The sequence below is a fragment of the Sorex fumeus genome, unplaced genomic scaffold, assembly GCF_029834395.1.
Source record: "Sorex fumeus unplaced genomic scaffold, SorFum_2.1 ptg000077l, whole genome shotgun sequence".
Lineage (NCBI taxonomy): Eukaryota > Metazoa > Chordata > Mammalia > Eulipotyphla > Soricidae > Sorex > Sorex fumeus.
In genome coordinates, this window is record NW_026606134.1 from 1,879,553 (window position 1) to 1,900,234 (window position 20,682).

General features: G+C 41.4%; 1 protein-coding gene across 1 annotated transcript in view; it reads left to right on the forward strand.

Moving 5' to 3' along the window:
• Window positions 1–20,682, forward strand: part of NCAPG (non-SMC condensin I complex subunit G) — a 46,556-nt gene that overhangs the window by 2,655 nt on the left and 23,219 nt on the right. The window contains exons 3-11 of the mRNA XM_056130342.1: window positions 121–349; window positions 2,076–2,221; window positions 3,540–3,624; window positions 6,318–6,510; window positions 8,478–8,627; window positions 13,684–13,824; window positions 14,365–14,488; window positions 15,905–15,991; window positions 17,039–17,218. Of these exons, the coding sequence (XP_055986317.1) occupies window positions 121–349; window positions 2,076–2,221; window positions 3,540–3,624; window positions 6,318–6,510; window positions 8,478–8,627; window positions 13,684–13,824; window positions 14,365–14,488; window positions 15,905–15,991; window positions 17,039–17,218 (1,335 nt within the window). The remainder of the gene's footprint in view (window positions 1–120; window positions 350–2,075; window positions 2,222–3,539; window positions 3,625–6,317; window positions 6,511–8,477; window positions 8,628–13,683; window positions 13,825–14,364; window positions 14,489–15,904; window positions 15,992–17,038; window positions 17,219–20,682) is intronic.

Consider the following 20,682-nt stretch of genomic DNA (forward strand, 5'->3'; position numbering starts at 1 on the left):
AGATCTAGACCACCCTACCCACAGTACTCAATCTCTTGAATCTTAAACAGAATAAATATTATCTGTGATTAGTTATTAATGGTATCTGCTGAATAAATTCTTATTTTGTTTCCTTATCAGTCACATGAAGCAAACAGCAATGCAGTTAGATTTAGAACGTGCCAGCTCATAAACAAGCTCTTGGGAAGTATGCCAGAAAATGCCCAGATTGATGATGACTTGTTTGATAAAATTAATGAAGCAATGCTTATTAGGCTGAAGGACAAAATTCCAAATGTGAGAATACAGGCAGTTCTGGCTCTTTCACGTCTTCAGGATCCCAAAGACGATGACTGCCCAGTGGCTAATGGTATGTGTAGCTTCCTAAATCTTTTTCAGTTTTGGTTATTTTGTTAAATTGTCATTAGACTAATATTTGGTTAGAAACCACATGCATTTGAAATTTTTCATGTAATTTTAAAGATATTCATTCAATTTAAAAAACAATACATTGTCAATACTTTTGAAGGCTTAGAGGGTTGTACTTTTTTTTCTTTTTTCATTTTTAGGCCACACCCAACTGAGTTCAGTGCTTACTCCTGGCTCTGTGCTAAGGCATCACTCTTGGCGGACTTGGGGAGCTACTTGGGGTGTTGGAAATTACACCTTGGTCGGCTGCCTACTAGCAAGTGCCCTACCCATTGCACTGTCTCTGGCTCCCATTTGAAGCCGTCTTATATCCCATATAACCCTCAAATTTATAATTATCCTGAATTAGGGGTTAATCTCTTGACTTTTTGTTTGCTTTTTGGGTATACCTGGTGCCCCTAGCAGTGTGCTGACCCCTTGTACAATGTTCAGGAGACCATGCAACGGCATTAGCAAAGGTCATTTGCATCCAGTGCATCTGCCAGTCCATTGAGCTGTGTCCCTTGGTCCTTTTGGAGGGATGTTGACGGAAAAAATGCTTTATTGTATTAGACTAAAAACATAGTGGCATCAGTTTAAAAGGTTTTATTTTTTTCTTTTTTTATGAATTTATTTATTGAATCACCATGAGAACAGTTACAAAGCTTTCAGGTTTAAGTCTTGGACATACAATGAAATACCTGTCCCTTCACCAGTGCCCGTTTTCCACCACCAAAAACCCCAGTATACCCCCATCACACAACCTCCCCCTACCTGTGGAACAGATGATTTCCACATTACTCTCTCTCTACTTCGATTACATTGAATATTTCAACACCAGACACACCATTATTATTTGGGATTTTACCCCAACACTCAGATCTGCCAAAAAGGTAACCGTATACAGTTTATTTTCTATTGCTGATTATGAATAACATGATGTCGTGTGGCCGCAGTAGTGGTTGCGTGATTTTGGAATTCCAAAATTTTAACAATTAAATCTGGAGGGATTCTGCCAAAACCTGCTGAGTTCCGAGCTTTGTTCCTGACTCTCTTGGATCATGGCCATTAAGCAGCTTGGTCAGGAGCCAGAGAGGCCATTTGTGGGCGGCGACTCAGAATCTCATAGGAGTGGGGAGAAAAGGGCCAGCTCCACCCCCATCCCGTGAGGCCCCTTGTGTCTTGTCACTGTGGACCCAATTCTGACTGTCCAATGACCTCAGGAGGATGGCGGCCACCGAGCCACCAAGGGGGAGCAGGTGGAGGGACAGCACCCCTTTCCCCCTGGGGTGGCCCAGTGCTGGTAACCTACTGCGGGGACCATACGCATTTCTGCCAAAAGCTGCTGGGTTCCAAGATTTGTTTGAGTCCCTGGGATCATGGCCTTTAAGCAGCTTGATCAGCAGCCAGAGAGGCCCTTTTTGGGCAGCGACTTGGGGTCTCGTTGGGGTGGGAAGGAAAACATAAAAGTATTTTAGAGTATCAAAATGTGTGCTCTCATGTGGCTTACTATATGTACATATATATATATTTATTTTTTTAAATTTTGGGCCATACCAGCTGTGCTCATGGCTTGGGGACCATATAGGAATCAGCCGTTAGTAAGGCAAGCACCCTACCTGCTGTATTACCACTTTAGTCCCTAAGAAGTGTTTCTTTAGTGTATTGATGTATTACTTTATTTTTAGCATATGCAGCTTTGATCGAAAATGATTTTAATCCAGAAGTTAGGCGGGCAGTATTATCATGTATTGCACCATCAGCAAAGACGTTGCAAAAAATTGTCGAACGCACCAAGGATGTGAAAGAGGCTGTGAGAAAGCTGGCTTACCAGGTAAATAAATAAATCTTTTAGGTAAATTTTTAAAAGATAACTCATATTTCGGACTAAGTGTATGGCTCAGTTGCCTTTGAAGCCCTGGACTTGATTCCCAGGACTGAAATAAAAAGGAAACAATGCAACAGAAGCCATATTCTTTAAAAAGCTTTTTACTTTTTGGTGGAGATGGAGGGGGAGCACCCAACTGTACTCAGGGTCACTCCTGAATCTGCACTAGGAATTAACTCCTGGTGGTGCTGGGGGACTCTATGGGATGCAAGTCAAGGCATGTTGTACTATCTTTCCAGGCCCTCCTTAAAATACCTTTTTTTTTTCTTTTTGGGTCACACCTGGCAATGCACAGGGGTTTCTCCTGGCTCTGCACTCAGGAATTACTCCTGGTGGTGCTCAGGGGACCATATGGGATGCCAGAGATTGAACCTGGGTCAGCCATGTGCAAGGCAAATGCCCTACTTGCTGTGCTATCGCTCCAGCCCCCCTCCTTAAAGCACTGTAGCAGTGTCTCCCGTTGCTCATTGATTTGCTCAGGCGGGCACCAGTAACGTCTCCATTGTGAGACTTGTTACTGTTTTTGGCATATTGAATACGTCATGGATAGCTTGCTAGGCTTTGCCATGCGGTTGGGATACTCTCAGTAGCTTGCCAGGCTCTCTGAGAGGGACAGAGGAATCGAACCTGGGTTGGCCATGTGCAAGGCAAACATCCTACCCACTGTGCTATTGCTTCAGCCCACCTTAAAATACTTACAAAAAGTTGATTTTTTTTTTTTTTAAATTTTTGGGTCACTCATGCTAGGATCAGGGACCATATGTGATGCTGGGATTGAACTCAGGCCGATTGTGTGCAAGGCAAGTGCCTTATCCACTGTACTATCACTCTGGCTGCTCTGAAAATACTTTTATTAACTTATTTAATTATAGATTTTTGTTGTTTTAGGGCCATACCTGGCAAATACTTTAAAGGTGCCAGAATGATAGTACAATGGGCCAGTCCAGGTTCAATCCCCAGTATCCATTATGGCTCCCCTGAGTCCTGCCAGGAGTGATTCCTGAGCATCACCAGGTGTGACCCAAACGCTTTAATAAAAAAAATCAAAACCCCAAAACCTTTTAAGAATACCTGGCACTAATATTTTCTTGAATTGGATCTTGTGGAGAGAATATAGGAAGTGTAAGTAAAGTCTTACTGCATTAAGTGTGCGGAGCTATTTGAGGGGCTTCTGGGTAATGATCTTCAGTGAAGGAGATACTATGAGTATGAACTGTATAGACTATGTTAAGTTTGATTACCGTCTTTATTTTTTCTTTTTAAGATTCTAGCTGAAAAGGTTCATATAAGAGCTCTGTCCATTGCTCAGAGAGTAATGCTTCTTCAGCAAGGTCTGAATGACAGATCAGGTAAAGGATGCATTTTTTAATTTTTTTAATAAGGGGCTAGCAGCAGTACTTGCTTAGGTCTCCAGCCCTGTGATGCTTGGAGCTGTACAATGAACTTGGCCTATGCAGAAGATTTTTTTGACTTTTCCTCTTTTATGGTTGGTTCTATAGCTTACGGTTATAGTTCTAATTTATGTCTAAAGTACAGTAGAATTTCTTTTTGGCCCTCTTTCCTCCATTAAATAAGATATTATGTGTTCTCTCTGAGTATATATTGATGTGGGTATGTTCTAGTCATCAGAAATAGCAGTTAGGAATGCTCAAACTAATATAATTTTTCTAGGGTCTGTTTTTATAAAAGAATATTTTTTTCCTTTTTTTTCCCTTTTTTTATAATTTAATTTATTGAATCACCATGAGAACAGTTACAAAACTTTCGGGTTTAAGTCTTGGACATACAATGAAACACCCGTCCCTTCACCAGTGCCCACCACCAAAACCCCCAGTATACCCCCCATCCCACAACCTCCCCCTACCTGTGGGACAGATGATTTCCACATTATTCTCGCTCTACTTTGATTACTGTCACTGGGCTGGAGCGATAGCACAGCGGGTAGGGCGCTCGCCTTACACGCGGCCAACATGGCCGACCCGAGTTCGATTCCTCCGCCCCTCTTGGAGAGCCCGGCAAGCTACCGAGAGTATTCGATATGCCAGACACAGTAACAACAAAGTCTCCGATGGAGACGTTACTGGGCCCGCTCGAGCAAATCGACGATCAACGGGAGGGCCTTTATCTTTATCTTTATTTACTTTGATTACATTGAATATTTCAACACCAGACCCACCATTATTTGGGATTTTACCCCAACACTCAGATCTGCCGAAAAGGCAACCATAGACAATTTGTTTTCTATTGCGGGTTATGAATAACATATGATGTCGTGTGGCTGCAGTAGTGGCCACCTGATTTTGGAATTCCGAAATTTTAACAATTAAATCTGGAGGGATTTTTGCCAAAACCTGCTGGGTTCCGAGATTTGTTCCTGACTCTCTTGGATCATGGCCATTAAGCAGCTTGGTCAGGAGCCAGAGAGGCCGTTCGTGGGCAGCGACTTGGGATCTCGTTGGGGTGGAGAGGGATGGGCCAGCTCCACCCCCATCCCATGAGGCCCCGCGTGTCTCGTCACTGTGGGCCCAATTCTGACTGTCCAATGACCTCAGGAGGATGGTGGCCACTAAGCCGCCAAGAGGGAGCAGATGGAGGGACGGCGCCCTTTACCCCTTGGTGTGGCCTGGTGACAGTAACCTACTTCAGGACCGGACGCATTTCTGCCAAAAGCTGCTGGGTTCCAAGATTTGTTTCTGAGTCTCTGGGATGATGGCCGTTAAGTAGCTTGATCAGCAGCCAGAGAGGCCGTTCGTGGGCGGCGACTCAGGATCTCGTTGGCGTGGGGAGGAAAGGGCCTTCTTCAGCCCCATTCGTAAAGTCCTGTGTGTCTCGTCACTGTGGGTCCAAACCTGACTGTCCAGTGGGCTCTGGAGGATGGCAGCCACCAAGCCACCAAGGGGGACCAGGTGGAGGGACAACCCCTTTCCCCCCTGGGGTGGTCCAGCACCAGTAACCCATTGCGGGGACCAGACACATCTCTGCCAAAAGCTGCTGGGTTCCGAGATTTGTCTCTGAGTCTCTGGGATCACAGCCATTAAGCAGTTCAATCAGGAAGCAGAGAGGCATTGCCTCCAGTTATATAGTTGAGCTGGAGGTGGTTTGTAGGTGTGTCTCCCACATACCTAACTTTTGGCCGTTTACTTTCTTGGTAAACTTTGCCCTAAGTTTTTGGGGTCTGGCCAAAGGCACAGCAGCAATTTTGGGGTATCTGGAAGTCTGATGGTGCCATCAGGCTGCTGATGCACTTGCCTCTCAGGTACAGATTGACTTGCTGGCAGCACCATAGCCCCATTAAAAGAATAATTTCTGTGATAAAATTAAAGAATGTACTTACTTGAATGATGAAGAGGTACATTCCACATTTTCAATTCTCATGAGAAGGCTAAGAAGAATCCATTTTGCTAGCATGAAAACTTGAGTTTAAAAACATTGTCAGGGGACTGGAGCAATAGCACAGCGGGTAGGGCATTTGCCTTGCACGTGGTCAACCTGGGTTTGATTCCCAGCATCTCATATGGTTCACTGAGCACCACCAGGGGTAATTCCTGAGTGCAGAGCCAGGAGTAACCCCTGGGTATCGCCAAGTGTGACCCCCCCCCAAAAAAAAATAAAAACATTGTCAGATGAGTACTCAGGATGACTTTAAGAACTAAAAATAAATTTGTTCACTGATAAAATTCACTGTTTGCAAATAGGAATCGTGTGTTATAGACAAACTCAGGAAACAAGTGCAATATTAAGTGTTATATAGTCTGGACTAGTACCTAAAGCCCATTAAACCTAAGGGAGAGGAGATGCAAAAATATTTTTGAAGTCCTGGATGGGTATTTAGTTCTTACCATTTACATTTTATTTGTAATTTGAGGATTACATTGACATTTGCAAAGTCATGATAATGTTTTTCTGCTTCTGCCCTTTAATCTCTTACCATATTTATATGGAAAATACAAAACTTTATGTTAACCTTGTTATGTTAGTGAAAAACAGATAAATTATAGGAAATGGAAGCTAGAGGGAGCCTCATGTTTCAAATGACTTACAGATACCGTGAAGCAAGCAACTCAAAAGCATCTTCTTCGAGGATGGCTAAATTTCACTGAAGGAAATATGTTGGAGTTGCTTCATCGGTTGGATGTAGAAAATTCTTCCGAAGTGGCAATTTCAGCTCTCCATGCATTATTTTCAGTGACGCCTCTTAATGAACTTGTAGAGATCTGTAAAAGTAATGATGGGAGGTATGTGAAAAGCATTTATAACAAATTTACTTTATATTGCTTATTCCAACAAAACTTTAAGAAAGGGCAAATAGAGTGATCAGAAAATATATCAGTAAGAGCTAATTTGTGATATGTTCAATATGTTTTTGGACCTATGTAAATAAAACTAAAACTACTTGATATAATAAGATGCGGATTCTCATTTACATATGTTTTCAACTCTGGAATCTAAAGTATATTACATTAAATTTTATACTTGAATTTCATTATGGTAATCATGTCTCACCTATCATTAATAAAACTTTTAAAGCAATTCTATATTGATAGAGAATTTTGGAATTTACATGGAATCGGTCACGGTCCTCCTGTTGTTCATCGATTTGCTCAAGCTGGCCCAGTAACGTCTCCTTCGTGAGACTTGTTACTGTGTTTGGCATATTGAATATGTCATGGGTAGCTTGCCAGGCTCTGCCGTGCGGGCGAGATACTCTCCGTAGCTTGCCGTGCTCTCCGAAAGGGATGGAATCGGTAAAAGTATGTAAATTTTTCCTGCACACTTTATATAAACGTTGTGGTTTATGAAGTTGTTCATGATGATTTGTAACAGGCTTTCAGTATTCCAACACCAATCCCACCACCATCACACCTTCCCTCCACCACTGATTCCGTTTTTCCCAATGGCACCTTAATCCTGCTCCCATAGCAGGCCCTCAGTAATTTATACCTAATAATTTTATACTGCTTGTTATCAATATTTTTTGCTAACAGAATGATCAAAAAATATTTACTTAGAAGAAAATTAGTGTAAGTTGTCTTCTATCTCACCATGGAGACATTAAATCCTTGTATTAGAGATTTTTAAGATGTTCTTACAGGTTAAGCCTTTTGTGTTTTTCTGTTTATGTTTTGTTAACTGAGACGGGTACTTTGTACGTTACATTCCATCTTATCTGCTGTGCTACTATTGGTTTATTAGTATTGTAGAGATTTAGATGTGGCACAGCAGCAGATGCAGTTGCATGCCCAGGAAGTCCAGAATTTTGAAGGGTGATATACCGATGGAGTTAAATTTGTAACTAGGTGGTGACTTTGGTGTGGGCGTAACTGTCAGGGCTTTCAGAGGTACTGGGAAGTTGGGGGTCAAGTAGCCCATCCCGACTCCGAGAAATACCTAGAGATTTCAGTCATAAAATCCGAATACCTGATTTTTTTTTCAACAGATTATTTTCTGGAGGGGGCTCAGTCCCCAAACAGTGGAGGGTGCCTAGGGGGCCAGGTTGGGATTGGGAGAGTAACTGGGGATGCTGGTAGAGGGAAGGTCACACTGGTGGTGTGGGAACACTGCTTGAAACAACTGCATAATGAATAACTTTTTTCACTAAATCACAGTGTTTTTAATAAAAATTAATTTTAAAAAAGGTATTTGTTTGTAATAGAATACCGTTGAATTGCTGCAATTATAATTAGTAGAGCCTTTGTTACTTCACTTCTCCTTTTGTCCGCCCCACCTTTGTTTTTCTTTAGTGGCTATCTTTTCACTTTCTCTGCTTTGTATAAGAATTCACAAATTTTCATCAACTCCTGTACCTGCAGTTGTTCTGTTTCATTTGTTTACTTTGATTTTTGCATTAGATTTGTGAAAATACATCTCATTTAACATGGATCCCTCATTTGACTATCTCAGTTTAAATATTTTCTTTTGTATGTGGATAAGTTAATGATTTTTGGTGTGGGGGGGGTCACACCCTGCAATGCTCAGGGGTTACTCCTGGCTCTGCACTCAGGAATTACTCCTGGTGCTACTCTGGGGACCATTTGGGATGCCGAGGATCGAACCTACGTTGACGCAAGCAAGGCAAACGCCCTACCTGCTGTACTATCACTCTGGCCCCAAGTTAATGATTTTTCAGTTGAAATTTGCTCAGTTGGAATTCCTGTGTATGCTAAGTTCGTACTTTCTCTTTTTCTCTCACATAAAAATGAAGGAAATTGATTTCACTGGAAGCATTAACTCCTGAAATTGCTTTGTATTGGCGTGTCCTATGTGAATATTTGAAATCAAAAGATGATGAAGGCGAAGAGTTTTTAGAGCAGATCTTGCCGGAGCCTGTTGTCTATGCGGAGTATTTGCTGAGGTAAAACTTTCTTTGCTCTGGACTACGCTCGCCTTGCTGCGTGTCCGCCCTTCAGCGCTCACCTTCTCCGTTAGACCTAACTGAGGTTAAGGAAAAAAACATTTGGGGGGACAGGTAGGATAAATGCACATCCGTTTTTAGTTTTTCTGAGGACTGCCCTGTGCTGGTTAGTATTCTGAGAGATCAAATGCCAGAGCATGTTTAAGGACAATTCCTTGAAGCTGTTAGGTAGGTGGAGGTGATGGCGATTTCTCCAGAAAGTTGACACTGGTAATGTGACGTTTGAAATGGAATTCAAACTCTCTGTAGGCCAGGAGAGATAGCCCGGGCTTCCGGCTCGGTGCCTCGGTCATGACTGATCCTGGTTTGATCCCCAATACCATGTGCATCATTGCCTCCCTGCATCACCGAATGCCACTCTGGAGGCCTTCGGCAGTGCCGGGGTGGTCTGGGACTCCCTGGCATTGCAGCGTCTGGCCAGGTCACCAGCGAGCTCACACAGGCTCCTGAGTGCCATCTGAGGCTCTTCTGTCCCACAGTAAATGTTTTCGTTTTGGGGCCATACTGTGTCAGAGTGGCTAATCTGCTGTGGCTGAACAAAAGCAGAGTCCATATATAATAACTGAAGTGTGACTGGTTTCTAATAAAATTTCATTGACTTTTATAAGTACTAAAATTTGACTTTTGATTTTTTTTTGACTTAATAAAGTTTTTTATTTTAAGGCAGCTCTGGCCAAGGACCCTCGAATCTTCAGCCTCTCAGACCCAACAGCAGGGGCGATGAGCTTACAGTTGGGGACTTCCTTGTGGAGCTTGTCGCAGATGGCTTTGTCAAACAAGACGAGGTTATTGAGCTTGTCCCGAACTTTGCCTTTGGACCACTTCTTCTTTTTCGCCTTGCCCCCACATTTGTTCACGGGGTCTTTGTCTTTCTTGGCCGACTTGCCGGCATCTTTCTTTTTCTTGTCGTCTTTGGGAGGCATTGTGAAGCTCGGAGGGCAGCAGCCGGTACCACAACCGCGCTACGATGTCGGACAAGAAGGATGACTTTTAATTTTTGAATTAAGTATGTTAACTAAGTTTTCAAATGTTCAAAACTTAGTTGTATAGCAACTGGCCGCAGACAGGAAATCATACACATGGACTCTTTTCCAATGGACTTGGTGGACTTCTGTGGCTAATTTTAGGGTTTTGTTTATTTTTATCTGGGGCCACACCCAGAGCTACCTAGCCTTACTCCCAGGTCTGCACTCAGGGATCACTCCTGGTGAGGATTGGCGGACCATATGGCAAGGTGCTGGTGATCGAATCAGGGTCGGCCATCCCCTATCTGCTATACTATCACTCTAGCTCTAATTTCAGTATTTTTAAAAATTGTTACTCTCTAGGTTTTTGCTTTAAAGAGTTAGTTTTTTAATATTTATTTTAATTAGAATGTTTATATAACTAATTTCTACTTAAAGTTAAATTAGACAAGTAAACATGAACATAGTTGTCATTTGAAATGTTTAAGTATATACTGAGGAGTGTATGAGACTTTCTTTTTGATGTCCTTGTTCCTCAATCCATTGGTTCCAGAATTCAAGTAAATTGTTTGGGGTGTAGACATTTAAACCTCTTTCTCTACAGTATACACACATCTACTAGTTAGAAAATGCAACTTCTTCTGGGGCCATAGAGATAGTATAGCAGGTAGGATGCTTGCCTTGCATGTGACTGACCCAGGTTTGATCCATGGCACCTCATGTGGTCCCCTGAGCCCACCAGGAGTGATTCTTGAATGTAGAAAGCATCACTAGCTGAGTCCACCAAACAAAAACAATCAAAAGGAAAATGTGACTCTTCAGTTACTGAAATTTGAGATAATTATGTTAGTGTATATAATTCTGGAACAGTATTAACAGCATGGCATTCCATGCTATCCTATACTGTTTGATTTATACCTCTGGATGAACATTTATTTCCCATCTTCACTGCTAATTATTTGTTAAATTCCTTGTACTCTTGAGATTTTATGGGATTTGCAAAAGTGGGGATTGTTAGGACAAAGGTTATATGTAGTTTAATAGATATCAGTGTTTAAATCTTTAATGTTACGCATTTGATACCTTTAAAAAATTCCATGTAATGTGGATTATGGGTTTAATTTTCTTTGAAAAATAAGAAGATCATTTGCTTCATAATAGACTCACATGTTAGGATGTAATGCTATGAGTGCATGTGAATTTTTCACACAAAATATTGAATGTAGGATTAAATATCTTAAGTGGCAATCAGTGTGAAAGTTATAATTTAGGTTTATAGTAAAACTATGAAAAACATGTTTATCTAACTAGTAATTGCTTTTTTAAAGTGGTGGTTCAGTGCAAGAGATTACACAGCCTATCTAGGTGGTACAGGGACCTCTAGACATGCATCTGGTGATGCTGGGAGAACCATGTGCCAGAGCTGGGCTCACCTGATCGGAGGTATGCTAGGACTGTGCGCTAACCACTGGACGTCCTGGCCCCTCTACTGTTTAAATAACATTTCATCCTTATTTGATTATTGATTTTAATGCTATTTAGACAATTGAGCTTGATGAACTATTTAATAATAGGTCATGGTCACGGTCCTCTGGTTATTCATTGATTTGCTCGAGCGGGCCCAGTAACGCCTCCATTGGAGACTTTTTTGTTACTGTGTCTGGCATATCGAATACGTCACGGGGAGCTTGCCAGGCTCTGCTGTGCGGGCGAGATACTCTCGGTAGCTTGCTGGGCTCTCCGAGAGGGGCGGAGGAATTGAACCCGGCTCGGCCGGGCCGGCTGCGCGCAAGGCAAACGCCCTACCACTGTGCTATCGCTCCATTAATACAAAAATAGTGCATTTTTATAAAAAGTAACCTACTGCAGTGGGTAGGGCATTTGCCTTATACACAGCAGACTTAGGTTTGATCCCTGGCACCACATGCGGCATGGTCCCTAGGAGCACAGAGCTAAGAGTAAACCCCAAGCACTCCCTGGTATGATCCAAACATTCTCCTCCACCTGTCCCCCCAAAAAAGATAAAAATTAAAATATGAGAAAATGTCAGGTTATTTTACAAAGAATGCATCTCCTCAACTACTGTTTCCTGGATTGGTAAATTCTTGGTTGCATCTAGAAGCTCATGATCTTTCTCTCCCGGGCAGTTCAGTGCTTGGGTTGGGTCCTTGCTGTGTGGGCCCGAGGCTGGGTTCTAGGCAGGCTTCCCTGGTGGTGCTTGGGGGAACAGGCAGTGCCTGGTGTTGAACTCTGCTAGCCTCATGGCCCTAAATAATTATGGAAGTAACAAATAGTAAATGACTTAAATCAGCATTTTTCCACTTATAAAGAGAAAAACTAAAAAATAAATCATAGTTACTGAAATAATGCAAGAGACAAGGTGATTTCTTCCCTTTTTTATGATATTTTGTTTCTTATCAGTTTCCACCCAGTGGTACTTTGCTAGTGTTGGTTTGTGCTGGGGGTCGCACGTGTTTCTCACGGACAGAGGTTGTGTACTTTGTCTCCCCAGCCCCTGATTTCCTCTTTGAAGCTGCATCAGTCAACAGAATTAGTTTGTTCAGGCCCAGAAACAAAATTAAATGGAAAAAAATATTTCCCGATGATTTCTGAACTACATTTTCAGACATTTTGTGGGAGAAAGAATTAGTGACCAGAAATCTGATATGAAACAATTCCTTGTCCACTGAGGTGTTCACATGAAGAGAGAAATAGACGATAAAAGAAACTTTTCAGATTTGAGTAAAAAAAAGGAACACCAACACAATTTGTAGAATACCTTATTATAAATTATTGGAAAAGGGCCAGCGATATATCGTGCAGGGGTTAAGACACTCGCCTTCCATCTTCTTCCTGGCTTTGAACCCCCTGCACTGCCTGTAGTCCCCTGAGCACCATCAGTGATCACTCCTGAACACAGAGCAGGAAGAGCCACTGAACACTGCAGGTCTCTCTTGACCCCAAACCAACAGAAACAAACAAGTTTTGGAGAGATTTTGTTTGATTTTCTTTTTGGCTTTCTGGATCACAGTTGGCGATGCTCAGGGGTTGCTCCTGGCTCTGCACTCAGGAATTACTCCTGGTGGTGCTCAGGGACCCAGGGATGGGATGCCAAGGGTCTAATCCCGGTTGGCCCCGTGCAAGGCAAATGCCCTCCCCTGTGCTATTGCTCTGGCCCCCTTTGGAGAGATGGAGAGACGAAAAGCTTTGTTAGAGGCTTTGATCATTATAATGAGCGTATATAAGTTATTGAAGATTAGCTGGTGTGAGGTTGTAGAAAACCTTAATTTGGGGAATAATAGAATAAAAGAGTAGTTGAGGGGCTAGAGTGATAGTACAGCAGGTAGGGCATTTGTCTTTCATGCAGCCCATCAGGTTCAATTCCTGGCATTCCAAATGGCCCCCCATTCCCCACCAGGACTAAGCCCTGAGCTGGGGTGGTCCCATAACAAACCCACCGGTCCACAAAAATAAAAAGTTGCAGTGCTTATGTTACTGTATGCATCTAAAGTAAAAACAGCACAAAAACTAATAGGGTCCCTAAGCAAGAATAATACAAATTTGTGAACCTGTTTATATTCTGATTTTTTAAAAAAGGTTTTTGTATTCATGGGTTACTTATGTAATTCTTATTCAATTTATTTGAAACAAAAGAATAGTGGGGAAGACTAGCTCTTTGAATAAATGGGTTTTGGATAAGGGGCTTACAACTTTGGTAATTGAAAATACCAGTGACTTGGAAATTAATCACTAATTGGAGGGGCATTAATATGTACATTTAAAATTTTTCCCTTAGGAAATTTGAATATTTAATGAAAAGACATTTTTTCAAATTCTTTTGATTCAATCCAATAAGTGAACTTCATTATAGTTGTAAGGGATTTGTTCTGTGTACCAAATTAGTATAACAGTGATAAACATCCATACATTTGGGCTACTACAAATTAAAAAGATTGTTGTCTGATTTAATAGGGAAACACTATGATATTACTTGGACAGATTTCACATTTAAAAAATTCTGCTTGTTTCAGTTATGTTCAGAGTATTCCGGTGGTTACTGATGAACAGAGAAGTGATTTTTCCTATATTGGAAATTTGATGACAAAAGAATTCATAGGTCAACAACTGATTCTAATTATCAAGTCTTTAGATACCAATGAGGAAGGAGGAAGGTATGTCTAAATATTCACTGTCACTGTCACTGTCCTTCGGTTGTTCATCAATTTGCTTGAGCGGGCCCAGTAACATTGTGAGACTTGTTACTGTGTTTGGCATATCGAATATGTCACGGGTAGCTTGCCAGGCTTTGCTGTGTGGGCGAGATACTCTCCGTAGCTTGTGGGGCTCTCCGAGAGGGGTGGAGGAATCAAACTCGGGTTGGCCATGTTGGCTGCGTGCAAGGCAGACGCCCTACCTGCTGTGCTATCGCTCCAACCCGTCTAAATATTAACTTTTTTAATTTACTTGTAGAATTTTCTGTATTGAAGTAATCTTGCTATAATATGATTAAAAGTTATATATTGTTGGTCAGTTTTCTAAAGTGCTGTAATTATTTTTCCTACATGTGTACAATATGCCTTTTGCATTTGTTTTTATAGTTTATATCTATATTACATAATATATGATTAGTCTTCAGAAGAGGTAAAATGATCAGATAACGTTTCTTTTTAAACTCACTAAATTTAAATTGAAATCATTCTTTTTGAATACAGAAAACGATTGCTGACTATTTTACAGGAGATTCTTACTCTACCCACAACCCCAATATCCCTGATTTCTTTTCTTGTTGAGAGGTTGCTCTGCATCGTTACAGATGATAGTAAGAGAACACAAATTGTAAGTAATTTTCCTTATCGTTGATAAATAGGAGGTTTTCATTACCGTGAGACTTTCTTTGGGGGACCTGTTTTTTAGTTGCCCTTTGTTTTAGTTTTGTGATTATCAAATCTTTGTTGTACCTTTCAACTCTCTCTTAGCACACTTACTGTGCTAAATCACATTGAAATGGAGTGGGTTTGGGAAAAGGTGATAGGTGGGCATTTGGGGTTAGGAACTGGCTCTAGTTTCAAACATACTTAGGCTTACATCTCCGCAGACATTTTATGGATTTTACTTTGGGTATGTCATTATTTTTCTTCGATGGCAGAATAAGAACAGTAAATAAGGCCCTCCCGTTGATTGTCGATTTGCTCGAGCGGGCCCAGTAACGTCTCCATTGGAGACTTTGTTGTTACTGTGTCTGGCATATCGAATACTCTCGGTAGCTTGCCGGGCTCTCCGAGAGGGGCGGAGGAATCGAACTCGGGTCGGCCATGTTGGCCGCTTGTAAGGCGAACGCCCTACCCGCTGTGCTATGTCATTCATAATTCAGTGAAGTAAATGTTTATAAAATGCTTGGCAATTGCTAAAATAAATGCTGTTATTAATATTATTTTAAATCTTGTTCTCAATAGTAGCCAAAAAAGGCAGGTTTTGTGTCATTACTTTTCATAAATTCTCAGAGTTACAAGTTAATTCAGACATTGCTTTGTTCAACTACTCTTTATATATCAATCTCTTCCCAGATTTTTAAAATCTTTACTAGGGTGCAACCTTTTCCGATATGCCCAACTCCAGTGTTCCAGCGGTCCTGAAGGAGTCTATTTCTGTTTTGTGTTTTGGGCCACACCTGGCGTACATAGAACTTACATCTAGCTCTGTGGTCAGGGATCGCTCCTGGCTGGTCTCAGGGAACCAAATGTGATGCCGGGGCTTATGCCTGAGTTAACTGTGGGCCCGACTTGAGCCCTACCGCTGTGCTTTCCCTCCAGCCTCTAATCTGTGTTTACTCTCTCATCATTTATTCATTCTGTTCCCAAAGGAAGAATAAAATTGTTATTTTCTTTTCTGCGCTTATTTTTTGTGGCAATCATGAGAGGGAATTGATGCTGCTAGTTTAGTGGTACCCAATCCCTACATTCAACTTCTCTGTTTTTAAGACATTCTAAGAGACGTCAGTTATCTTTTTTTCTGTTTTCCTGTTACCTTCCCGCAATTATATTAGTTAGATATGTTTTCTGGCCATTTTATTCTGATACTGTCTAGCGCAAAAAAAAAAAAAAGTGTTATTTTTCCTGGTAGATTTTTTTTTCAAGACATTTTGGAAACCTTGGAATTCTGTGTAGTAATTTGATGTCATTTTCTGATAAAGAACATATATTTTCTTGTACTCTGAAGTGTCTCTTCAATGATCTGAATAACTTCACTTACCAGATTACAGAAATTATCTCTGAGATTCGAGCTCCTATTGTTACTGTGGATGTGACTGATGTATGTGACACAAGAATGAATGAACTCAAGGTAAATATCTTGAATTAAATTCTCGTGTATGATGTTGTAGAAATCTGTTGCTACCTCTTGAGTAACATTTTCAAAACTCTTGTGAAGTAAAATCAGTAACTAGATATTAATTATATGTGTCTACTTATTGCTACCTACTTATGTCAGTCTGAAAGATTTGCCAGTTTTTGTTTTAGGAATACTAGTTTTATTTGCACAGTCATGCTTTGGTGAAATTGCAGGTTCATTTCTAGGCACTTCAGTGAAGATGGAATAAAATAAATCACACAAATTTTATAGTTTCCCAGTGCATATAAAAGTTCTCTCTGCAGTAAACTGCAGTTTAATGTGTCATAGTTATGTCTAAAGAAGCAATGTATATATCTTAATTAAAAGAATATTGCTGAAAGATGTCATCTTGGAACCTATAGCTGGTCATCATCTCTTTCTTTGCTTCCCTCCCTCCCTCCCTCCCTCCCTCCCTCCCTCCCTCCCTCCCTTCCTCTGCCCTTCCCTCCCTCCCTTCCTTCCTCTCTCCCTCCCTCCCTTCCTTCTTTCCTGAAGAGAGAGTAATGCATTTAAGAGAAAATGCAGATTTCCCTAGAGGGAGGAGAGCCATGGTCACAGTCTTTTCTGCCAAAAATCTTTCTAATTTATAAAAAAAAAAAGTGCTGTGAGTTTTAATAAAGCACAGTAAAAGGAGATATGCCTATATATTTTTTTTTTTATTAGTGAAACACCATGAGGTACAGTTGTAGATTTACAATTTTTTGTGCTTGGGTTTGATTATACAATGATCAGATACCCATCCCTCCACCAGTGCCCATTTTCCACCACCATGGATAATGTCCCCCCCCACCCCCATCCCCCCATCCCCCCCTGCCTCTGTGGCAGGGCAATCCCCTGTGTTCTCTCTCTCCTTTTGGGTGTTGTGGTCTGATATGCCTATATTTGTATGACTACATATTTACTGGTTGTTGAACTGTTAAGTCATGCTCATTAGTTAGCTACTGATACTAACATTTTTTTGGCTTGATATTTACATAATCATTTTGTAATTTTCCGTAGATGGCTGGACTAAAAGTTAAACTTATTGAGGCCAAAGAAGCTTTGGAAAGGTGTATCACCTTACAGGATTTTATTCGAGCATCAGAATTAAAAGAAGAAATAAAAGCTTTAGAAGATGCCAGAATAAATCTATTGAAAGAGACAGAGCAACCTGAAATTAAGGAAGTTCACATAGAGAAGGTCTATATAATTTTTTCATAATGTTTTAGCTGTTATTTTCTCACTTAAACCTTGTTTTCTTAACTCAGAAAGCTGCCAGATACGTTCCCTTTGGATAGAGTTATCAATAGTATCATGAATTAATAGGAAATGAAATTATTTACTCATTCTTTTCCTTTTGTTTTAGACTTTGAAAGTTTCACATTTTTTGGTTGCCAGGCATGGAACCTAGGGCATAATTAAGAGACACTTATGATCTATCACTGGGCTACATCTTACCTTCTTACTTAATTATGGTTAATGTGTTGACTTGAATTACTGTAATTAGAACTAGATTCGCTTTCTTGTTAGGCACATTCCTGGAATTGAAGTCTTTCTTCCTTGCCTTCCAGGGTATCTTTCGGGGGGCTGGTGTGTGTGTGCGCCTGTGGTGTGTTGTGTGTGTGTTTTTTTTTTCTTTTTTTCTTTTTTGGGGGCACATTCCTGGAATTGAAGTCTTTCTTCCTTGCCTTCCAGGGTTTCCTTAGGGTGTGTGTGTGTGTGTGTGTGTGTGTGTGTGTGTGTGTGTGTGTGTTTGTTTGTGTGTGTGGTGTGTTTAGTTTTGGTTTTTTGCTGTTTAATGATTTCAAAAAAGAAAATGCATCCTTTTTTTCTTATTTGTGAAAACTCTTCATCTTTCCACTATTAGGACAATAGTTTCTGTGGTAACCATATCATCACGCTTGTGTCTTTTAAAAGTTACTTTTGATTTTGGAAAACATGAACTAGCTTTGTTATTTGAAATACAATTTAGCAAATTTAAGCTTTGCTTCAGCATTCATCTTTAACTTAAATTTGGTGAACGTCTTATTTTAATGAAAGTGTTGTTAATTGGTCTAATCTTTAATTTAAGAGCTCTCTTACGAACTTGCTGTTTACAGTAAACCTTATTGTACTTTAGGTATGGTAAATGCTAAATTTGAACGTTGAGGGAATGTAGGAGCATTTTGTTGGTATGTCCTTGACATTTAGCTATTTACATTCCTACTCCTCGTCCCTCACATCTCATCGAGGATAGCTGAATTTTCTTTTCTTTTTTTGACAAAATCTATGCATTGTAGCTTATTTCTAGTAGTTTATTTCTTTTGTATCTGCTGTAGACTCTTGATTTAAAGTGGGCTGGAGCAATAGCATAGAGAGTAGGGCGTTTGCCTTGCACGCAGCCAACATGGCCGACCCGAGTTCGATTCCTCCGCCCCTCTTGGAGAGCCCGGCAAGCTACCGAGAGTATTCGATATGCCAAACACAGTAACAACAAAGTGAAAATACAAACTGAAAAGTGACAGTGGTTCTGAAATTGGGAAACTGGGGAAATATGAATACTGGTGGTATGTTATGATTAGTTTCTCTTTAACTTGTTTGACCATCTATATATTCATATTTTGTATTTTAGGGGTATGAATATATTGTAGTACAGTGTTAGCATAATGAGTGCTATAGTCAGGAAAATATAAGGGGCATAATAAAGCTACCTCTAGCTTTAGGAGGATTTTAATCTTCCCCAGACAAGAGAAATGTTTCAATTTGCAACTTAGCGTGGGGAGGGAGGCAGGAGGCTTAACTTCTAGTGGTTCCAATTTTGATGTCAGTGTCTTTTTTTTTATGGTAGTCATTGCTTCAAGTACTTCACAATCGTTATTTATTTTTTACTGTGACCCTATGAGGGTGGTGCTGTTAACCTTGTTTTTTTGTTGGCGCCCCCCCCCCCATCCCCCCAGCAGAGTTGAGGGCTTACTTCTGGCTTTTCACTCAGGGATCACTTCTGCCAGACTCGGGACCATATGTGGTGCTGGGGATCGAACCCAGGTTGACTGCATGCAAGGCATGTGCCCTACCTGCTATAATATCTCTTGCTCCTGTTGCCTTTGTTTTTTGAGGATAAACAACGTAACCGAAGTCAGACATATTTATATTTGAAACCTGCCTCTGTCATTGAAGGGGGCAGGTTTCACATTCAACTATCTTTACATTTATGCATTAAAGACTTCAATTCCATGAATTAATGATGCAGCTACATATGTGAAGGTCTAGAAGTTTGAGAGTGACTGGGTTTTTAAACATCAGGTTTATGGCCTGGAGAGAGCTCAGCAGATAATGTGCTTGTCTTGTCCTTGGTACCTGGATTTGATCCCTGGCCACCCCCAGATGGTCCTTAGAGCCCTGTCAGGAGTGATCCCTGAGTGAAGAGCGAGGAGTAAGCTTGGAGTACAGCTGGGTGTGGCCCCAAAATTAAAAAAGGAATCAGGTTCATGTTAGAGTTAGACTGGGGAGGTAGGAGGTACGTTAAGTATGAGGTTCTCTGAGGCCTTGTATTAGCATTTAAAATGTGTTCTGTACCCAGAAATCATGGTGAACTACTAAAGGGTTTTAAGTTGGAGGATCAGGTTCTTGTCATAGAACGATGACTATTAGGCGGGAAGTAGATGAACGCTCAGTCAGGTTTAGTTGTTAGAAGACTGTTAAAGTAATACAGGCCTAATGTGATGACAGCCCTGAGCAAGATGAAGGTGCCTGTGGGCATGGGAAGTGTTTGCAAACTAGCAACAAGGAGAAGTGGTGCCCTAGATCTTTATATTTGGCTACTAGGTAGATGGCAGATAAATTTCGATCACGATCACAACTATCCTGTTGTTCGTCGATTGCCTCGAGCAGGCCCCAGTAACGTCTCCTTCATCCGAGCCCTGAGATTTTTTAAAAAGTGCCACATTCAAGGCTCCTTCAGGGTTAGGAGAATGAGACCCATCATTGTTACTGGTATTTGGCATATTGGGTACGCCACGGGGAGTTTGCCAGACTCTGCCATGTGGGCAGGTTACATTCGGTAGCCTGCCAGGTTGTCCAAAGTAGGAATGAGATAATAGGATGTTGCACGGCCGCAAATGCGGCTGCATGCTTCTGGGAGCTAGGTTTTATAGTCTCTGAGTCTTGGCCATTGATGGGATTACATGGCGCCAGGGGGCCAGTTGGTAGGTGTGACCCCTGCTTATTGGAATTTGGAGGATCTGGGTGGAGGATGCTCAGCCCCAATCCGAGCAGGCTTGGCGATCTCAGCCCCAGGACCCGCATGCCTTTGTTCCTCTGCTGGTACCTTCATGCATGTGGAGAGTGGTCTCAGCATGGTGGTGGCTGGTTCTGGAGGTCTTCGGCTGCCAGAGCCCTGGTCGGGGCGGGAAGGGAAACTCAACCCGCTCCCCTCCAATGTATTGAGTTTGAACGCCCTGTTGGCTAGGACTTTGATGACCGCTTCAGTCTCAACAGAATCAAAGGCCTTCTTTAAATCAATGAACATTAGACAGAGCAGCATCTTGAACTCCCGAGAAACCTCAATGAGCTTGGTTATCGTGTGGATATGGTCGATGGTGCTGAATCCTTTGCGGAACCCGGCTTGCTCACATGGTTGTCCTTCATCTAGTGTTCTGCCAGTCCTATTCAGGATGACTCAAGGA